A 19,094-nucleotide genomic window follows, 5' to 3' on the forward strand; every position below is an offset into this window, starting at 1 on the left:
CCGCCGGCTCGCCGTACCGCGGTGGGCGGGGCCATGCGCTGAGCCGTCACGGGTTCGGCCGAGCTACGGGGCGCCGCAGCGGCCATTCCGCGCCGGGCCGCCGCAGCCATGCCCCGGTACGCGCAGCTGGTGATGGGCCCGGCGGGCAGCGGGAAGGTGAGCGGGGAACGGCGGGGAGCGGCGGGGAACGGGGGCGGCGGGAGCCCCGTGACGGCTCCTGACGGCCGCGTGTGCCTTGCAGAGCACGTACTGCTCCACCATGGTGCAGCACTGCGAGGCGCTGGGCCGCGCCGTGCAGGTGGTGAACCTGGACCCGGCGGCCGAGCTCTTCAGCTACCCCGTCATGGCAGGTGAGCGGCCCGGGCACGGCGGGGCTCCCAGCCAAGCCCTGCCCGTGCGACCGGACCGGTTCTGTGCCTCTAAAACGGAGCCCGTGCAGCAGCGGGGGAAGATGTGGGAAAATCGTTTCAATAAAATAACGTGTGATCCTTAAATCGGTGAATAATTCTAGTCTGGGAGCAAACAGTGCTCAGAGATGTCAGAGATGAACGCGCTCTTGTACCAGGGATAACTCCCCGCGCCAGGGGCTGCTGCCCTGTGCCAGCTCCTGCTCAGTCCCTGTATTTGCCTACACCAGTTGACATGTACCGCAGATGCCTCAGCTTTGAGAACAACAACAGTGTTTGTGTCTGAACAAAGGTGATAGGAAAAGTGCATCTTGACCTGGCCACACAGCTGAGATACTTTCAGAAGAGATTCATTAGAAGATACAGGAGCATAACAGGAAAATCTGGGGAATGAGATGTTTCCCAGACAATCACCAGGAACCCTCAAAACAAGTCCCAGGAAGTATTTGGCATATATTTACTTGGGGAATTAAGGCATTTGTGTAAGTTTCGTGAATATAACCGGTTGTGTTTGGTGGCTGGCTGTGCCAGGGAGATCCCACAGCACTGCTATGAAATCCTGTTGGTTTTCTCAGCTGCTGAACTCCCTGCAGAGCCCATTCCCAGCCTGCAGAGCCCATTCCCTGCCTTTGGAGCCCATTCCCTCCCTGCAGAGCTCACTCCCTGCCTTTGGTGCCGTTTGTGTGTCACAGATATCCGTGAGCTGATAGAAGTGGATGATGTCATGGAAGATGAGTCCCTGAGGTTTGGCCCCAATGGTGGCTTGGTGTTTTGCATGGAATACTTTGCCAATAACTTCAGCTGGCTGGAGGAGAGCCTCGGGCACGTGGAGGATGACTATGTTTTGTTTGATTGCCCAGGTAAGCACACACCAATGTTTTGGTATCACTCTTCATAAGCACTGGAAAATTTGGTTGTAGACTGTTGTGATAATTCCCATTTTGTTGAGCTGTTAACAGTTGTCAGAGTCACTTTCAGGTGTCTCAGGAGTGGACTTGGTCCTGGGCTGACCTGGGTGACTGCACAGATGTTTGGTAGCATCATCAGCTGTGGCAACTGCAAACTAGCACTAACTGGAGACCAAAGGAGGAAAAACCCTTTTATATCTTTTCCACTTCACCCAAACACAAAGCTGCCTGAAAAGAGGGTGCTTTCCTCACCAGTTTTTATTTAAGTACAGTTCCCCTGTCTACATATAACTGTGGGCTGTTCTATTTGCTTCACATTCCAACCTGTTAACATCCTGAGCGTCCCCCAGGTCAGATCGAGCTCTACACACACCTGCCAGTGATGAAGCAGTTGGTGGAGCAGCTGCAGCAGTGGGAATTCCGTGTCTGTGGAGTTTTCCTCGTGGATTCTCAGTTCATGGTGGAATCTTTCAAGGTATCCATTTGAAATCTGTTGATAAAGTTCATTTTTATAAAGAACAACAAGTCTGAGCCATTCGGGGAGCTGGGTTTGCCTAGAGGAAAGAATTGCCAGGTCCAGGGAGATGTGGTTGCTGTCATCAGCTGCCTCAGGCACAGCCTGCAGCAAGGACAGACCCAGATGGATGGACAGACAGCCAGCACTGTGAGAGTGCTCAGACTGGGACAGGCATTCGCAGAGTCAAAATCTGACTGGGCAAACCCCAGAGCAGCCTGGTCTGACCTGGAAGTGCTTCTGTTTGAGCAGTTGTAGGAGCCAGGTAACCTCCACAAGTCCCTTCCAACCTAAATTCTTCTGTGATTCCACGAGAGCTTTCTCAGATCCCAAGAACAAGCAGGCCACCTTCCCCATTTAGCAGTAACTGTCCCAATAAAGGTTTGGGTTTTCTTAATGCCCTTTTCAGTGGCAGATCCATATTGGAAGCTCTAAAGATTGAGGGGGTACTCAGCACCTCCTTTTTCCAACAGAGAGAATGATTCCTCACATGGCTTTGTGTCCATGTTCCATATACTCATGACCAGATTTGGCCTGTGCTTGTCCTGCATGTTTGTGTTGTGCTTTTCTGTACTTTAATACATCATTTTTCATCCTCTTCAAGTTTATTTCTGGGATCCTGGCAGCTCTCAGTGCAATGATCTCTTTGGAGATCCCACAGATTAATGTCATGACCAAAATGGATTTGCTGAGCAAGAAAGCCAAGAAGGAAATAGAAAAGTAAGTTCCAATAAAATAATTACTCTGTAGTACAATATACTGAGACAAAGTTCACTGGAAGTTGAGTCTAATGTTTCCCACAATTAAAACATGCTCTTTTGGAGTGGGAGAAGATGGATTTTGTTTATTTCAAGCAATAATCTTTAAACATTTGGGCAGGCTGGTTAGTTTAGTCAGAGTCAAAAGAACAGCTCCATATTTGTACTGATCTCTGGATTTTTCTGTAAATAATTTATCTTGGATCTTACGTGTCATTCTGAATGACAGACTTTCAGTGGTGATGATGACTTTGTGTCTCCAGGTACTTGGATCCAGATATGTATTCTATGATTGAAGATTCTACAAATATACTGAAAAGCAAAAGGTTTAAAAAGCTGACCAAATCTATATGTGGATTGGTAGGTACATTGCTTTTGAGCTGGTACCCTAAAATTCACTATCACTTTTTGCCTCTGTTAACTCAGTTTTTTAGTTCTTCAGACTAGCATGAGATTCTTGATACTACTGATATGATGCTCTTGATATCTGGATCATAGCCAATACATTTTCTTTGAATTCTTTTCTGTTGGCAATTTTGGGAATTTGCTGCTGTGTAGAACTCAGGATTGGTAACCAGGTGTTCTGGGGACGGAATTGCCATTGGTTTGCAGTGTGACTTCAAATGGTATTTTAGAAGTCCAGAAAAGAGTGGTTTAAGGAAGTGGCTTTGAGTGCTGTGATTGAGAATGAACTTTGTGCATTTCCCTGCGTTTCCCTTGAATCCTTGTGCAGATTGATGACTATGGCATGGTTCGGTTCCTGCCTTTGGATCGCTCTGATGAGGAGAGCATCAACATCGTCCTGCAGCACATCGACTTCACCATTCAGTACGGAGAGGATCTGGAATTTAAAGAACCAAAGGTAAGGGACTGTTGGTGAGAAGGTAAAAAATTAAAAAGTATCCATAACAGAAGTTCTGATATAAATATGTTTTTTGCTATGCTAATAAATTGTCTTAGTATGGTTCAAAATAAGCCATGTTTAGTCTTTCAGTGACAATGCTTGTATCATCTTCATTTAGTTATAAAAATGAAATTCTTTAATATCATCTTGCATATGCAGGTTGATCAAATGGTTGTTTAAAAGTATTGCTTTGATTTTCAAAATTAACAGAGTTTTAACCTTCAGATGACAGAAAGGACCACTGAGATCACTTAGATGTTTTCCTGCATGACTGTTCAAAGTCTCCTAATGATTCCTGTGTTCATCCCAGGAAGGTTTATATTTTTCTGTGGTTTTTTTTACAGGAATGTGAAGAAGATAAATCTCCTCTTGTGGATGAATACTTTCAAGATCATGTGGATGAGTAAGAAACACGTTCAAACTGGGAGGAAAATATTTTGTTTTTAGTAAAAAATAAAAATTAAATAAAAAAACCCCAACCCCTACCCTACACAAACACACTTGATGTTTTATCTGTAAAATAACTAATATTTATAATGGAGAGTGAGTTACATGACCTTGTAACTACTTTAATAAACAATTTTTTTTATTATGTTTGTGTGTGTTATAAAATACATAGACCAGTGTTAGTACATATAGAAAAGCAGAGCCAGAACTGGGCAAGAGGTTCAACAGACCTGCAAATCCTGCATATCTAGAGGAAAAGGCTCAGGAAAGTCTTGATCTGGCTGAAAGTTGGGGAAACTACCATGGTTTAATTCACCTCCAGACTGCCTTGGGATGAGCCATGCTTGGGGCATGTTGAAAGGATAAACCCCAGCCCTGCAGTTGAATTATTGTGACTCAGTTTCCAAACCTCCCCATTTTGTCTCCCTGACTCATGCCGGCAGTCAGATACCAGGGGACAATTTCAGCAACGCTGGCTGTCAGGGAAGGTAATGGTTTGACAGCAATTGGAATGTGCACCTTTAAATGCTGTATCCGTCTGAACACAGCACGTTTGGAGCCCTCTTGTGTTCCTTACACGGAGTGCCCCGTGCCGCCGGCTGGGCTGTGCTGGAAAGGCACGGGAGAGAAACAGCTGGGAGCGAAGCATCGCGGCACCCCTTCGGAACCCTCCCGGTCCCGGCAGTGCCCCGGTGAGCGGTGCCCTGGTGAGCAGTGCCCCGGTGAGCGGTGCCCTGGTGGAGCAGTGCCCTGGTGGAGCAGTGCCCCGATGAGCGGTGCCCTGGTGGAGCAGTGCCCTGGTGGAGCGGTGCCCCGGTGAGCGGTGCCCCGGTGGAGCAGTGCCCTGGTGGAGCGGTGCCCCGGTGAGCGGTGCCCCGGTGGAGCAGTGCCTCTCGGTGGCCGCTCCCCGCACGGGCACAGCGCTGCCTGCCGCTCCCTTCCCGGTGCGCTGCCTGCGGGGCGGTGCGCGGCTCCCGCTTCCCCTCCTCGCACCGCCTCTGCCGCTGCCTCATTTCCTGCAGCGTAGGCGGAGGAGGAAGCTCTGTGCCCGCTTTCCTGCCCGGTTCGCCCCGCTCCCCTCCCGCCCGGCTCCACCGAGCCGCCTCCTGCCCTTCGAGATGCCGGTGAGCGGCTCCGCGCCCGGCGGCGGCAGCGCGGGCAGGAGGGAGCGGGCGGCGGGGCCGGGCCGGGGGCGGCGGGGGCGATCCCGGGCCGGGGCAGGGGCTCTGCTCATTGCGGAGGGAAACGGGGGCTGCAGCTGCGGGGAGCGGGGAATGGCTCTCCATGGGAGGCTGCTGCAGGGCCACCGCCTTCCTCTTCCTTTTTCTCTTCCTCTTCCTCCTCCTCTTCCTTCTCTTCCTCTTCCTCCTCCCCCTGCCGGGACCCACCCGCGGCCGGGAGGGTGCGAGCCCCGGGGGAGAGGGCGGCCACAGCCGGGCTTTGCTCTGGCTTTGTTCGCACCACCTTCCCCTCAGTGCAATAAACTGCTTTTTACACCCAGCCCCTCCCAGTCACATCTTCCTCTGCCCCCCACAAAAGGGAGATGAGGGATTCCCAGTGGCCTGGCACAGCACATTGGAAAGAGCGTAAAACTGAACTTATTAGTTGTTTAAAATCGGCTTTCCAGGAAGAATTTGTTGTATGCAGAAAGCTGGTTTGTTTTTCACTTAAATCAGTTTTGTTGGGATTTTTTTTTTACTGCATTAAGCCTGGCTTTATTTATAATTATCTACTGTTAATACCCAGACATTAAATAAATAAATTACATGTTTTTTAATGACAACTAACTTTCAGTGCAATGCCCCAAAACTCAGGCAGGTGAGCAGGGCTGTTACCCCTTGGAGCTGCCAAGGTGGGGTCAGGCAGCCTGGGGATGAACTGTGCCTGCAGACCAACAATACAGATTTTATCCAATCTCCCGGTGCTTTCCTGGTCTTCACCAGAATGGCACCAAGATTTGGACCTAAATAGAAAATAGCAATTATTTGTGCAAGGATAAAATGCTGGAAGCATCATAATGAACTAGGCTGTGACTCCTGCTTGATGAAGACACATGATTGGAAATGGAAATGTCTATTTTCAGTAGGATCAATAACCAGCTCTCCCTGTCTCTAGGCTTACCACTCCACTTTAATGGACTCAGACACCAAGCTAATTGGGAACATGGCACTGTTACCCATCAGAAGCCAGTTCAAGGGCCCAGCACCTCGAGAAAGTAAGTTTGTAATGATCTCTGAATTACTGAATGTAGCTCATCATCCCAGGGGCTGCTCTAAGCCAGCCCCAGCAAGAGTCACCAGTGGGAAATGGAAAGCTTTGCAGAGAGGGGGGAAGTTTTCAACTACTTCAGCTGTGCAAATGATAGAAAATAATTATGCACAGATAATCGTGCCCCATGTTGAGTTGGTGGTTTCAGTAACCCGGGCCTCTGGTTGCTGTTCTGGTGCTTCCCCCTGTGCTCTGAGCAGGATTTTGAGGAGGCTGAGCTGGTGTGAAGCCTCTGTCAGAGGAAGTGGAGGTTTAGCTGCAGAGAGCTCACACTCTGGGCTGCTCTGAGGGACAGCAGCACTCGGGGTGTGGGGCTGCAAAAACTGAAATGAAATTCCGACCCCAACAGGGCCCACAGGCAGCCAGGACAGATTCCCCTTCAACACCTGAACTTCCCAGGCGTGCTGTTCCCCAGAAATGTGGGTTCAGTTTGAACAAGGAAATGGAAAGGAAGTGTTTCTGGATTTAAGCAGTCTTGGATGGTAGCAAAAGTCAGATTCTCACTGTGTTCTGCTCCCCTCCTTTATTTGAAGAGGATAATGGAATCTGAGTGATTGTGCTTTCTCCAAAACCTTTTTTTCTATCATTTTATGATGTTAAAACTCTGATGAGTTACTCAAAAGTGGTAGAGAAGTGGGGAACTGCTGAATTGCTGCTGTTTGTGAAGTGACAGAGGGGAAGGAGAAGGGAGTAGGAAGCTTAAATATTACAGTCTGAACTCAGGGTGTTTCAGAAGTTTCTGTTATGTGGTGCTGACTTCTCCTTTTTGTAAATACCATGGTTTTGCTTTTGCAGTAATCCTTATTTATGTACTTCAGTGAGTAAAAGTTATGACAAATGTAGTGTAACAGTGCACTGCTTAACTCTGTATCTCTTTTCTATAGCTAAGGACACAGATATTATAGATGAAGCCATCTACTACTTCAAAGCTAATGTTTTCTTCAAAAATTATGAAATTAAGGTAATTTTTTGAGATACTGAGCATATTCTAGTTCTTTGGAGGGTTAGTGCTGTGAATGTAAATTTATTTTCAAGGAAGTAATTCCAGAAGATCACAAATTCTCCTTCCACTTAATCTTTAAAGTTGGGTAAATGTCATGAATTGCAAACCTCTCTCTCATGGGGAAACTGTAGCCCAAAATGGCTTGAATTCATTCCTGTTTTAGGCTTTATCAGTTCCACAAAGTTCTGTAATCTAAGAGTTCCTGCTCTTGTTTTGCAGAATGAGGCTGACAGAACACTGATCTATGTCACCCTCTACATTTCTGAGTGCCTGAAAAAGCTGCAGAAGGTAAGAAAACTGAATTCCTGTGCAGGTGGGAAAAAGTCTGTTCTGAGGATTGCTCTAAGGAAAGGATTTCCCCTTCCAGGGGAACAAATAATCCTGGAAGGAGATTTGCCATGGACCCCAGTCCCAGTTGTCAGAGCCTCAAATACTCCAAGGCTGTGGATGTGCTGTGTTGCTCTTCTTGATTAATTTTCCCGTTCCAGATTTGTAAAATATTTGATTCTAATTCTCTGTCAGCTTTTGTTCATAACTGCTAACCCATTGTTTGCCTGGTTTTTCCAGTGTAACTCCAAAGGCCAGGGAGAGAAGGAGATGTACACACTGGGAATCACCAACTTCCCAATCCCAGGGGAGCCTGGCTTTCCTCTGAACGCCATTTACGCCAAACCTGCCAACAAGCAGGAGGAAGGTAAGGCTGACCCAGCGCCTCTGAGGGTCACACTTCATTAACTGCACTTAGAAAAATTACTTTAAATCTTCTAAGTCTGCAGTCTGTCTTCTGAAGGCAGCGCAAGCTGGATTTTCTGACCTCGAGGATTCCCCTGGTTCCATAGATAAATGGAGCTAATCAACTGAGCCAGCTGCAGCCTGCAGATATGGAATTCCCTCTCTGCTTTAAGCAGTGATGCCTGACATGTCTCTGTTAAATCCAGTTGGGGTTGGTGGTGCCCAGTTCACCCTGGTTTTGCTGTGCTGCTTTCAGAGGTGATGAGGGCCTACCTGCAGCAGCTGAGGCAAGAAACCGGCCTCCGCCTGTGTGACAAAGTGTTTGATCCTCAGAGCGACAAGCCAAGCAAGGTGAGAGTTCAGTGCCATCAGCACAGTCAGGGAGAGGCTGGGGGTGTTTGTTCAGCCTCGTGTGGACAGAAGGGAGATGATGGGTGAGGGTGACTCCAGCCAAGCCTGACTGAATTTACAGTGAAATGGCAGCTGCAGGTTATCAGTAAATGTAATCTGATGTGATATGACAGTGAGTGCCATTTCAAAAGCAGGGCAGTAATGAGAGGGGTCTGGCTCAGCTCTTCAAAGCACTGCACATCTGCTCGTGCCTGGGGTGGCAAAAGGAGTTCACGAGCACGAGAGGTGCTGTTTCTCTTCCCAGGCAGCTCTGCTTTGAGAGCTGCTTTGAAGTCGATTGTTTTGCCTCACGTCCAGATTGAAAATATCGCTAATCAATGAATGAGTCACCTCCTGAGTGTTCGTGTTTCATGTGCAAATGTGACTGCATTTCATGTTGAAATCACTTAGGCTAATTTACTTTCAAAGGCATAGCTTCCTGATGCATCCCTCATTTATGATTGGATTGGGATAAAATATAACAAAAGTAAAATAAGACAAAGTAGTTTCATATATTAATTCAAAATCCTGTAGTATGAACTCATTGTGTCCATTCCTATTGTCTTGTTCACCTCAATTCAAGTGTGGAAAACTATCTGTAAAACCGGAGCCTTAATATTTGTTTTGTGTCAGAGATTGAATACTTTAAAGTCAATGGAAACCACTTCTGATTTTCTGACTCTCTACTTCCTTCTGCAGTGGTGGATCTGCTTTGTGAAGAGGCAGTTCATGAACAAGAGTCTCTCAGGCCCTGGGCAGTGAAGCAAAGTGGCAACAACTTTAAGCATTTCCACAGCAAGATGTTTGAGTCTTTTGCCTTTGTTTTGGATACATTTTGTACCAAGAAAAAATTAAGTGCTTATGAAGTAAAAAAAAAAAAAAAAAAAAGAAAAACCCAAACCTGTCAATGAGTGATAGAGGGAGAGCAAAAAGATAAGTTGTGTAAGCAAATAATATTAAGCTGGTGCTTAATAAGTGATTTCTAACGTGTTGTTTCAGATGCAAGCTGCTTTGTAATCATGACTACAGCATTTAAAACAGGGCTTGTATTTAAGAGAAGAAATGAAGAAATGAGCTTGGCTGTGGGGCACGGGAGCTGTGTCATTGCTCTGCTGGCTGGAGTCGGTGTCGTGTGTCCAGGGAAAACAGACCTCTCACGCTGTGTTGTCCAGTGCAGTGATTTTTACCTTGTTTTCAATAAAATTTGCTTGTAATTAACGTGGTAACTACTGTGTGTCTTATGGAGAGCCTTCAGAGAAAGCAAAGAGGTTTTTTCTTCTTGGTGAAAGGCTTTGGAGTGACCCAATTGTCACCGTCCAGGACTTGAGGGGAGCTACCAAGAGCCTGGAGTGCCAGGACAAGGGGAAATGTCTTCACACTGACAGAGGGCAGCTTTAGATTGGATTATGGGAAAAAAGATGAGGAAATGTAGTTTTGAACGGTCTTTTTCCTCTTTTAACAATTTTTATAGGCAGGAGCGTCGTTATCTGAGAGACCTCAGACACATTTAGCTGCAGCAACCATCAGCGAATTGGCAGAAGGGGCGGATTCGGGAGCTATGGAGGCACGGGGAATGTGTGTCTCGCACCAGAGCACCTACAGGAGAGCGGATACCCCTCCCAGCCCTGCCCATAACCGCTCTCCCCTCACAGCCCTGCCCATAACCGCTCTCCCCTCACGCCGTTCCCGCCTCCGCGAGGGGTCCTCGGCGCGGGCCGCCCTCCGCGCGCCTGTCGGGCCGCGCGGGCAACGCCTTGGCCGCCTATAGGCGGTGGCGCGCGAGGACCCCTGGGTGGCGCCATTTTGGAGTGGCGGCGGCGGCAGCTCCGTGCCCGGTGCCTCGCTCGGGGTCTCTCCCGGTTCCCCCCCGTCCCCTCCGTTCTGCCGGCGGCAGCATGAGTGTGGTGGAGCACGTGCGCGAGATGGCGGCCGCCGGGCTGCACTCGAACGTGCGGCTGCTCAGCGGGCTGCTCCTCACCATGAGCGGCAACAACCCGTGAGTGCCCCGCCGGCAGGGGGCGCGCGGCGCGGGCCGTGAGGACGTGAGGGAGCGGGGCCGCCCCTGGGCTGTCCCTGGGCTGTCCCTGTTTCTGTCCCTGGCCCGTTCTCTGCCCCTGGGCTGTCCCTGTTCCTGTCCTGGCGCCTTCCCCTGTCCCTGTCCTCTGTCCCTGCCGGGGATGGAGCCCGCCTCTGTCCGGGTATCAGCATCAGCGTCCCTTTGGGGTACCCGCTAGAACATGGCAGAGAATCATAGAATCAATGAAGGGACCTTGAGGATTGTTTTGTTTCACCCCTCCTGCCTTGGGCAGGGACACTTTAACTCTCCCAGGCTGCTCCAAGCCCCTCCAGCCTGGCCTTGGGCACTTCCAGGGATGGGGCAGCCACAGCTGCTCTGGGCAACCTGTGCCGGGGCCTCCCCACCCTCACAAGGAAGAATTTTTCCTAATATCCAATCTAAAGCTGTCTTATGGCAGTGTAAAGCCATTCCCCCTTGTCCTGGCACTCCAGGCCTTGTAAATTTTCTCTCTCCATGGTTTTTGCTGACTCCCTTCAGGTCCTGGAGGGCCACAGTTGGGTCATTTGGTCTGCACAGATATTAGGAGTTTTATAGAAGGGGTTTTTATAATGTGGGAACAGGGATATAATGTAGGAAGAGCTGTACAAGGAGCTGAGTTGCCTTTTAAACTTGAGTCCAAAAGAACCTGTTCTTTTAAACTTGAGTTCAAACAAAAGTCTGCTGAAATCTGAACAGGCTGAATGCTGGATCCTTAGCTAATAAAAGGTGAATAATCCCAGGAGAAAGTTGATGCAGTGTAATGGATGTTTACAGCCTGTGGCTTGTTACACAAGGCATGGGGGCAGTGGCCAAGCAGCCAAACACTGAGCTGCTGCTGCTGCTGCTGAGGTGTCAGGAGTGGCTGCTGCATTTGTTTGCTTACAGATAACCGAAATTGGTGAGATGAGCCCTGTGTGAGGAGTCAGTGCTGTTACTCACTGGTGCAGTGAAGGGGCTGCAGCAGCTGCAAGTTGAAGCCAGACAAACCAAAGCCACAAACCCTTTGTTTCTGTAAGGTTTTGATTCTTTTGCAGCCATCTGACCTCAGCCTTTCTGTCTGCATGTCTTCCAGGGAGCTGTTCTCTCCCTCTCAGAAGTACCAGCTCCTTGTGTACCATGCAGACTCCCTGTTCCACGACAAGGAGTACAGGAATGCTGTCAGCAAGTACACCATGGCCTTACAGCAGAAAAAAGCCTTAAGTAAAACCTCCAAAGTCAGGCCTTCCACTGGGAATGCTGCATCAACACCCCAGAGCCAGGTATTAGAGAATTGATAATGTGCTGCATCAAGTGATCACATTCCCCCTCCGGTCAATGTTGCTGAGTCAATATTCACAGAATCACTGAAAGATGGAAAAGATCCTTGAGGGTGAATCCCTGCCAGGTGCATCCCTGACCACATCCCTGAGCATCACCTTCACATGTCTGCCAACCACCTTAGATTGGGCATTTATCATGTCAGATAAACCTGACATTCAAGGCTAATTGGTTGGGTAATATCTGTGGTGTTTTCTAATGCAAAACTTAAAATGGTCTCCAGCATGAAGTTTTTCTGTATACTTTTAATACAGGAACAATGTGAGCTAGCAGTGAGCTGCATTGTTAACTTACATGCACCAAATATTTTTCAGCGCAGTATAAATATTTATGAAGAAACCTTATTAAAATTTTCATACCTGGTTAAACCAACATCATATTTAAACATTTCTGTTTCAGTGTTTACCATCAGAAATTGAAGTGAAATACAAAATGGCTGAATGTTACACAATGCTGAAGCAAGATAAAGATGCCATTGCTATTCTTGATGGGATTCCTTCCAGGCAGAGAACTCCAAAGGTGAATTCTGGCAGGTTTTTGTCAGTGTATCTCAGGGCAGAACATATTATGAAGGTTTAATAGCTTTATGTCTTTTTCATTAGTTAAATATTGTTTGGTAGCATCCCCTAATTTTAAATTAGCTGATTTGGATCCTTTTCTTTCAAATCATACCAATTTTGTATTTCCTCTGTTAGAAAGAATTTAAATAAAAAATGAGGGAAGTTAAATGTTTTGTGCATCTTTATTAACTTCTTGTATAGTTGGAGCAGTGGCAAATCCTTGAGAGGCTGGAGACTTTGGCAAGTACAAAGTTTGCTAGTGCTCCATCTTTTAAAATCTTTTAATCCTTTTCAACAACAGTTTAGATAATGTTAAATATTTAGATCCCCTTGTGGTCTGCAGTGCCAAATCTGTGGAGTCTTTGCTTGCTGGCTCTGCTACTCAGCAGGGCTTAAAAGATTAACATATCAGATCAGTCAGCTGTGTTTCATGTTAAATTGTCCTAGAAGTGTACAGGCTTAAACTCCAGTTAATGTCAGAGTGTTCTGACCAACTTGCAGAGCAGAAAAAGAAGAAAAGATTGAGAAAAGCAAACTTTTTGCCTATATAGGCCAGTAAATGAAGTGCTGCATCAGAAAGCAGCTACTTGTGTTGTGAGGAGCTCAGATAATTTCTGTTCTTTGGTCAGTCATGGCTCCACTCAGAAGCTGAATGGAAACTCTCTGACTTGCTGAGCTAATTCAAACACTTCCATGGACACAGAGATTCCTGGAAGGGACTGATGAAGGGATGCACAGATCCTTCTTGGCATTGTGTACTTGCCCATCTTTTGACTTCTTTGCTGCAAAACACAGATTTCAAGGTGCACTGTATACCTATAAAATAATGTAGATTTTATTTCTGTGCTCAGAAAGAAGCCGCAGTTTTCATTTTGTCCTATATGGTACCTTAGAGTGTTCTCAGAAACGCAGGTTATGTTGTCTTCTGCCCAGAGCAGAGGCAGGCAGGCCTGAAGACAGAGTTGTGACCTTTCTGAGTGGTTCTTTGTCCCTCACACTCGGCTGTCCCCACGTTTCTGCTGCCTGCAGATCAACATGATGCTGGCAAACCTGTACAAGAAGGCCGGCCAGGAGCGCTCCTCGGTGACGAGCTACAAGGAGGTGCTGAGGCAGTGTCCCTTGGCCCTGGATGCCATCCTGGGTGGGTGTCTGCACTCTGTCTGCACTCTCAGTGCTCAGCCCTGGTAAAATTTTAATTACACTCTGTAGCTGTCTTGCATTTGCATGTCATAACCACATTATAGAAGTTGTAGCAAGCCCTGTAACCAGCTGCTTGTGCTTGTCAGGGGATGGAGTTTCTGCCCCTCAGACAGTTTGTGTCAAAAGAAGTTTTGGGTGGCTGAGACTGATGTGTGAACCCCTCTAAACTGATGTGTGAACCCCTCTATACAGGTTTGCTCTCACTGTCAGTGAAGGGAGCAGAAGTGGCCTCCATGACCATCAACATCATCCAGAGCATTCCCAACCTGGACTGGCTCTCAGTGTGGATCAAGGCTTACGCCTTTGTGCATACTGGAGACAACACCAGAGCCATAAACACCATTTGGTAAGAGCTGGAAGAGCATGGTGCAATCAAATAATACATAAATTCTTATCTATAATGATATTCAAAGTGTCATTTATAAATAACAGGCATTTCTTTTCCCTTTAAGCTCTTTAGAGAAGAAGTCATTGCTGAGGGATAATGTGGACTTGCTGGGGAGCTTAGCAGACCTGTACTTCAGAGCTGGAGATAATAAAAACTCTATCCTGAAATTTGAACAAGCACAAATGCTGGATCCTTACCTAATAAAAGGTGAGTAAATCCTGAGAGAAGGTTGATCTGAAGAGCAACAGCCACACACAGTTTAAAATATTGTGTATTGTGTCCCCAGCTTTCAGTTCAGAATTGACATTCAGAAGCTGCATGTCTTGAACCCTTCTGGGTATTTGCACAGTTTAAAGTAGGTGTTTGTGGTTTTTGTGGCTTTTTTTTCTTGTGAATGAACTTTCTATTTCTTGAGGTTTGATCCTCCACCGTGTCTCTTTAGGAATGGATGTTTATGGTTATTTATTGGCACGGGAGGGTCGGCTGGAGGATGTGGAGAACTTGGGCTGCCGGCTCTTCAACATTTCTGACCAGCATGCAGAGCCCTGGGTGGTGTCTGGGTGAGTTTCCTTTCCTTTCTCTCCTCAGCTCTGGATTTGCTGAACGTAGTGGGTTAGAGCTGACACAGTGGGTTCAGCTTGTTTTATTCAGAAGGTGCTTTTCTATCCTGTCTGTTGTGTTCCTGGGTAACTTATGTTAGCTCTCTGCAAATATCTATTGTGATTTTTTTCAGTATGTTAAATTTAGAGTTACACATCCGTGCAATACCAACAATATATTAAATAGTAACAGTTTTAATATCTATATGAGGGTGTTTTAAATTTCTGAAGAAGTTTTTTTTCTTAACTTCAAATGCAAGAAGTTCAAATACAAGTTCAGAACCCCGTGACTGCACACAGGCTCTGCAGGCAGGGTGTGTTTACAATCCCTCTCCTTTCTCTGTAGGTGTCACAGTTTCTACAGCAAACGCTACTCCCGTGCCTTGTACCTGGGAGCCAAAGCAATCCAGCTGAACAGCAACAGTGTGCAGGCTCTGCTGCTGAAGGGAGCTGCCCTGAGGAACATGGGCCGGGTGCAGGAGGCCATCATCCACTTCAGGGAGGCCATCAGGCTGGCGCCCTGCCGCCTGGACTGCTACGAGGGTGAGCCCTGGGGGGGAGGCAGGGCTGGTGCTGTGCTGGGGGTGAGGCGAGGGAGTGCACAGCAGTTCTTGCCTCTGTAAATAACTGTTACCCCAAAACCTACGCTGTGGTCAGGGAGGGATGCGAGAGAACGTGTGGGTTTGGAAGAACGATGTTCAAAAAGGGGTTTTCTTGGTTTTTGTGTTGTTTAATTTGGAGTTAAACAAACTTGGGCACTTTGAGCAGCTCAGTTTTGGATGATGACGTTAACTGATGGTTAGTTCTGCTGGGAGCTTTGTTTTGTTGTATTTGTTTAAATATTTAAATCTGGCTGATCTCAACAGCAGCTTCAAGTAGTGAAGAGTCCAGGTGAAGTATTAATTCTCTCAGTATTGGAATTGGACAGAAACATTAGATGAGGTGTACTTAGGGTTGGAGGTTTTTTTCAGTGCCTGACCATTAATGAACATCAAGTCAATTATCTGTAGAATGAATATGTTGACAAGCACAGATTCACTTTCTCAATTGCAATTTGTATTTGCTTATTGGAGTGTCAGCTGTTCAGCACCTGAGTGCTCCTAAGTGCAGATAACAGTGAGGGCTGAGTGCCTGTGGTGCTGGCTCAGCCCCTGAAGTGTTTCCATGTGACCCCCCCAGGTCTCATCGAGTGTTACCTGGCGTCCAACAGCATCCGTGAGGCCATGGTGATGGCAAACAACGTGTACAAAACCCTGGGGGCAAACGCACAGACCCTCACCCTGCTGGCCACAGTCTGCCTGGAGGACCCAGTCACGCAGGAGAAGGCAAAAACATTGCTGGACAAAGCTCTCACACAAAGACCTGACTACATTAAAGCCGTGGTAAAGAAAGCAGAACTTCTCAGTAAGTTCCTTTTTCCCCCTGTGTTCGTTTGTTTAAAGGTGCCTTTGTACATGAAAGGTGTCCTGGAGCCACATCCATGTGGGGGATGTGACAGTGCTGGTACAGCCCAGGGGTTTAGCAGTTCTGTCCTGAAGGAAAAATCTCAGGAATTAATTGCATCCAGCAGCTGATAATACACTTTAAGCAATTGCAAACAAAATGTTTTGGCTTCAAAGCAGATGTAATTGTGAATGTAACAGCTATTGCAACAAAAAGTCATTGTTTAGAGTTAATCTTGCAAGAAGTAGAGCCCTGCTGCACTGACAGCTCTAGAGGGACGATAGCCTTGTGTTGGCAAGACCATGAACATTGTGACTCTTTATAGATTTGTCTCAGCTGTTGATTAAAGCAGTGTTTTTGCCTGTGGCCAGGCAGAGAGCAGAAGTATGAGGATGGGATTGCCCTGCTGAGGAATGCCCTGGCCAACCAGAGCGACTGCGTCCTGCACCGCATCCTGGGCGACTTCCTGGTGGCTGTCAACGAGTACCAGGAGGCCATGGACCAGTACAGCATAGCCCTGAGGTAAAGCAGCCCCTGGCCTGCAGGGGGGTGTAACAGCCTCTCATCAGCTCCTCCGGGGAAACAGATGAGCTGCTGATTGATTAGGGTGAGAATCAGAGGTGGCTTTGTGTCATTCTCCATTAAAATAACACAACCACACAAATGCCACCCTGTTCATGAATTGGTTGGTCTTAAGATTTCAAACCGAGAAGTGCAAAATATAGGGACTGTGTTAATGCTAAATATGTTACTAGGCTTGTGATTCCTTGACTAACAAAAGGATTAAGGCATGGAATTATTTATAGTTATTAATTATTTTATAGTCAGACTTTAGGATCCATTCCTTTACACTAGAAGGTGCATATAAAAATGAGCTGTTCTGTAAATTTAAATAGTATGATTCAACTTAACATAATCTAAATGCTATTTTAGGGTGTTACTTTTAAAAATATTCCCATATTTTGATTGCAACATCTTCAATTTGCCTTAAACCCAGCACTTTATGTCCCCTGCAAACTTGCATAGCTTAAATGGGTCAGCTGGTTTTTGCCTGCTTAGATTATATTTAGGCAGAGTCATTTAAATTTTTACTGCTTTCATGTTACTTTATAATTAGTATTGCTGGGAGAGGTGACTAAGTTTTCTGGAAGAGTGGGATGTTTAGATAAATGCATTCTTGGGGATCAGAACTGTTTTATAAAGAGATTTAAGACTCAGTGCTACAGCAGCTCAAGGGGAACTTGCATCATCATCTAAAATAAGCCTCCTGATGATGTTAAACAGGAAGTGCAGACAACAGGATGAGATTTTCTTGTTACTCTTTACTTTGAGGCCACAAAGACAAAGAAGTTTCAAGACAATGCTTTATTTTTGTTCCTTTCTTCAGTTTGGATCCAAATGATCAGAAGTCACTGGAAGGATTGCAGAAAATGGAGAAAGAGGAAAGTCCAACAGATGCCACCCAGGAGGAAGATGTGGATGACATGGAGGGGAGTGGAGAAGAGGGGGACCTGGAGGGCAGTGACAGTGAAGCAGCTCAGTGGGCAGATCAGGAACAGTGGTTTGGGATGCAGTAAAAGCCTCCTGCCGCTTCTTTTGGCACTGGAACACACCACTAGGGCCACTCTTCTCAGAAGAACAGAAACTATGGGTTTTTTCAGTAATAAAGGACTTTTTTTTTGTTTTAATAGACTCTGAAACCAGTTAATAGTTCTGTGCATCTCAATACTGTGGAGATCCTTGATGCTTCTTATTTATTAAGTATACAGGACTAACTGCATCCAAGGCTATTTACAACTTCCATTTTGAAAAATTCCTGCTAGAACTAAAACCATCAGAATCTGAGGTGTGTCATGAGCTTTTTGTTTGTGATGAAGACAGTGTCTGAGTTCTGTCCAGGGCTGAGTGCTTGGGCAAGTTGTAAATCCAGTGGTTTGTACTCCTTTGTGGGAAAGGCCTTGCTCATGTGTGTGCAGCCATTTGAGTCTGGGGGAGCTGCTCCCAGAGTGTGGCTGAAGCAGCACTTTCCTTTTGCTCTGTTTGTTGAGTTAATTTGTCTTTTTCTGGGGCATTACCTGTGCTGTCCAGGATAAATTTGGGACAATAGACAACCTGGACTTGCTGGACACTTTTTGTAGCTGATTTCTCTGTGTACAGAATTGAGCCAGTGGTAGAGAATTAAAGTTATTTCCTCAACCCTTACTAAACCCTGCAATCACTTTAAGTCTGTACATGAGCATTTATTTTAAAATGCAGTTTAGTTTTATTTCAGTATGTTCCTGGAAGGTTTTGCAGCAGTGACTCAAAGCACTTTACATTCTGTGTACAGCACTGACATTTAAAATGCTATAAAAAGAATTAATCCCTCTTCCCTTGCACTGCTGGAGAAATGTTAAATTATGCAAATACACATATTGTCCTGCTTTTTCCATGTTTATATACTTCCTGGCTTTGTCAGGTAATTTTTGAATTCATGTCTTTTTCTCTCACCTTTTAAAACAAATTTGCTTCATGTACAAATTTCCAACCTGAGCATTTCAAGGGTGAACTGCTTTGGGTAATCTAGAAACTGTTTCAGTTCTGTGGGCTTGATGTGTGGGAAGAGGAATTACTTATTTTTCTTACAGCTCTGATTTCCTTAGTCTTTACCAAAATGTGGTTTTATAATCTTTGTATCGAGAGTTTGATTCCTTTTGTATTTATTTTGTTACCACAGGTATGCTGGAGCACACAGACTTTTTAGACAGCTAAAAAAATAATTTTGAGTATCAGTTGGAGGAAAAATGGCTTTGTTACAAACACATGACATGGAAAAGAAGCTTCTCCCTGAAAGGCAGATAAGGGTAAAAGATCCCTCTGTGATGTTGTATCAAAAATGCACAACAAAAGAGGCAGATTATTGTCTGTTTTGGAAATGTTCTGGTGTGTCATGGCCTACAGAGGAGGAGACCAATAGTTCATCCATTTAAGCAAAGAAAACAGCTGCTTGTCTGTTCTCTCTGGAATTCTGTGGGCTTGAGGGTTTCCAAAACACCCAAGTGAGTTCTGGTTCCCTGAAGGTGCTGGGGGAAGAGCAGCAAAGCAAAACTGTCCTGGCACTTGGGCTGGCCTGAGCTGCTCCTGCTCTGCAGTGAGCACATTCACCAAGTGTGCAGCATCTCAGGGACAGCAAATATTTCATTAATGACTTGTGGCAGAGG

At 46.3% G+C, this 19,094-nt stretch overlaps 3 protein-coding genes across 3 annotated transcripts; all 3 read left to right on the forward strand.

The window, feature by feature from the left end:
* The first annotated feature begins 24 nt into the window (after positions 1 to 24).
* GPN3 (GPN-loop GTPase 3) lies at positions 25 to 4,083 on the forward strand. The gene is made up of 8 exons (XM_059485107.1): positions 25 to 156; positions 242 to 350; positions 1,100 to 1,267; positions 1,666 to 1,790; positions 2,434 to 2,549; positions 2,851 to 2,947; positions 3,321 to 3,449; positions 3,836 to 4,083. The coding sequence occupies exons 1-8, from the start codon at positions 109 to 111 to the stop codon at positions 3,896 to 3,898; spliced, it is 855 nt and encodes a 284-aa protein (XP_059341090.1). The 5' UTR covers positions 25 to 108; the 3' UTR covers positions 3,899 to 4,083.
* A 288-nt stretch (positions 4,084 to 4,371) lies between these two features.
* On the forward strand, positions 4,372 to 9,225 carry ARPC3 (actin related protein 2/3 complex subunit 3). Its single transcript, XM_059485415.1, has 9 exons — positions 4,372 to 4,426; positions 4,487 to 4,630; positions 4,779 to 5,062; positions 6,054 to 6,153; positions 7,091 to 7,167; positions 7,429 to 7,497; positions 7,777 to 7,903; positions 8,198 to 8,292; positions 9,031 to 9,225. The coding sequence occupies exons 1-9, from the start codon at positions 4,372 to 4,374 to the stop codon at positions 9,091 to 9,093; spliced, it is 1,014 nt and encodes a 337-aa protein (XP_059341398.1). The 3' UTR covers positions 9,094 to 9,225.
* A 909-nt stretch (positions 9,226 to 10,134) lies between these two features.
* Positions 10,135 to 17,597, forward strand: ANAPC7 (anaphase promoting complex subunit 7). The gene is made up of 11 exons (XM_059485418.1): positions 10,135 to 10,327; positions 11,460 to 11,646; positions 12,104 to 12,223; positions 13,294 to 13,405; positions 13,657 to 13,810; positions 13,917 to 14,059; positions 14,295 to 14,412; positions 14,798 to 14,994; positions 15,631 to 15,855; positions 16,266 to 16,416; positions 17,282 to 17,597. Exons 1-11 carry the CDS (start codon positions 10,227 to 10,229, stop codon positions 17,469 to 17,471), a joined length of 1,698 nt encoding a protein of 565 aa, XP_059341401.1. The 5' UTR covers positions 10,135 to 10,226; the 3' UTR covers positions 17,472 to 17,597.
* The last annotated feature ends 1,497 nt before the right edge of the window (positions 17,598 to 19,094 follow it).

The sequence above is a fragment of the Ammospiza nelsoni genome, chromosome 18 (genome assembly GCF_027579445.1).
Source record: "Ammospiza nelsoni isolate bAmmNel1 chromosome 18, bAmmNel1.pri, whole genome shotgun sequence".
Taxonomy (NCBI): domain Eukaryota; kingdom Metazoa; phylum Chordata; class Aves; order Passeriformes; family Passerellidae; genus Ammospiza; species Ammospiza nelsoni.

Coding starts and splice junctions, on each gene's coding strand:
- ARPC3 (XM_059485415.1), top strand. CDS start 4,372: ATGCCGGCAGTCAGATACCAGGGGACAATTTCAGCAACGCTGGCTGTC. Junction 5,063..6,053: donor TCCTGCCCTTCGAGATGCCG/GTGAGCGGCTCC, acceptor CCCTGTCTCTAG/GCTTACCACTCCACTTTAAT. Junction 7,498..7,776: donor GCCTGAAAAAGCTGCAGAAG/GTAAGAAAACTG, acceptor TGGTTTTTCCAG/TGTAACTCCAAAGGCCAGGG.
- ANAPC7 (XM_059485418.1), top strand. CDS start 10,227: ATGAGTGTGGTGGAGCACGTGCGCGAGATGGCGGCCGCCGGGCTGCAC. Junction 14,413..14,797: donor GAGCCCTGGGTGGTGTCTGG/GTGAGTTTCCTT, acceptor CTTTCTCTGTAG/GTGTCACAGTTTCTACAGCA. Junction 14,995..15,630: donor CCGCCTGGACTGCTACGAGG/GTGAGCCCTGGG, acceptor TGACCCCCCCAG/GTCTCATCGAGTGTTACCTG.
- GPN3 (XM_059485107.1), top strand. CDS start 109: ATGCCCCGGTACGCGCAGCTGGTGATGGGCCCGGCGGGCAGCGGGAAG. Junction 157..241: donor GCCCGGCGGGCAGCGGGAAG/GTGAGCGGGGAA, acceptor TGTGCCTTGCAG/AGCACGTACTGCTCCACCAT. Junction 2,550..2,850: donor GCCAAGAAGGAAATAGAAAA/GTAAGTTCCAAT, acceptor TTGTGTCTCCAG/GTACTTGGATCCAGATATGT.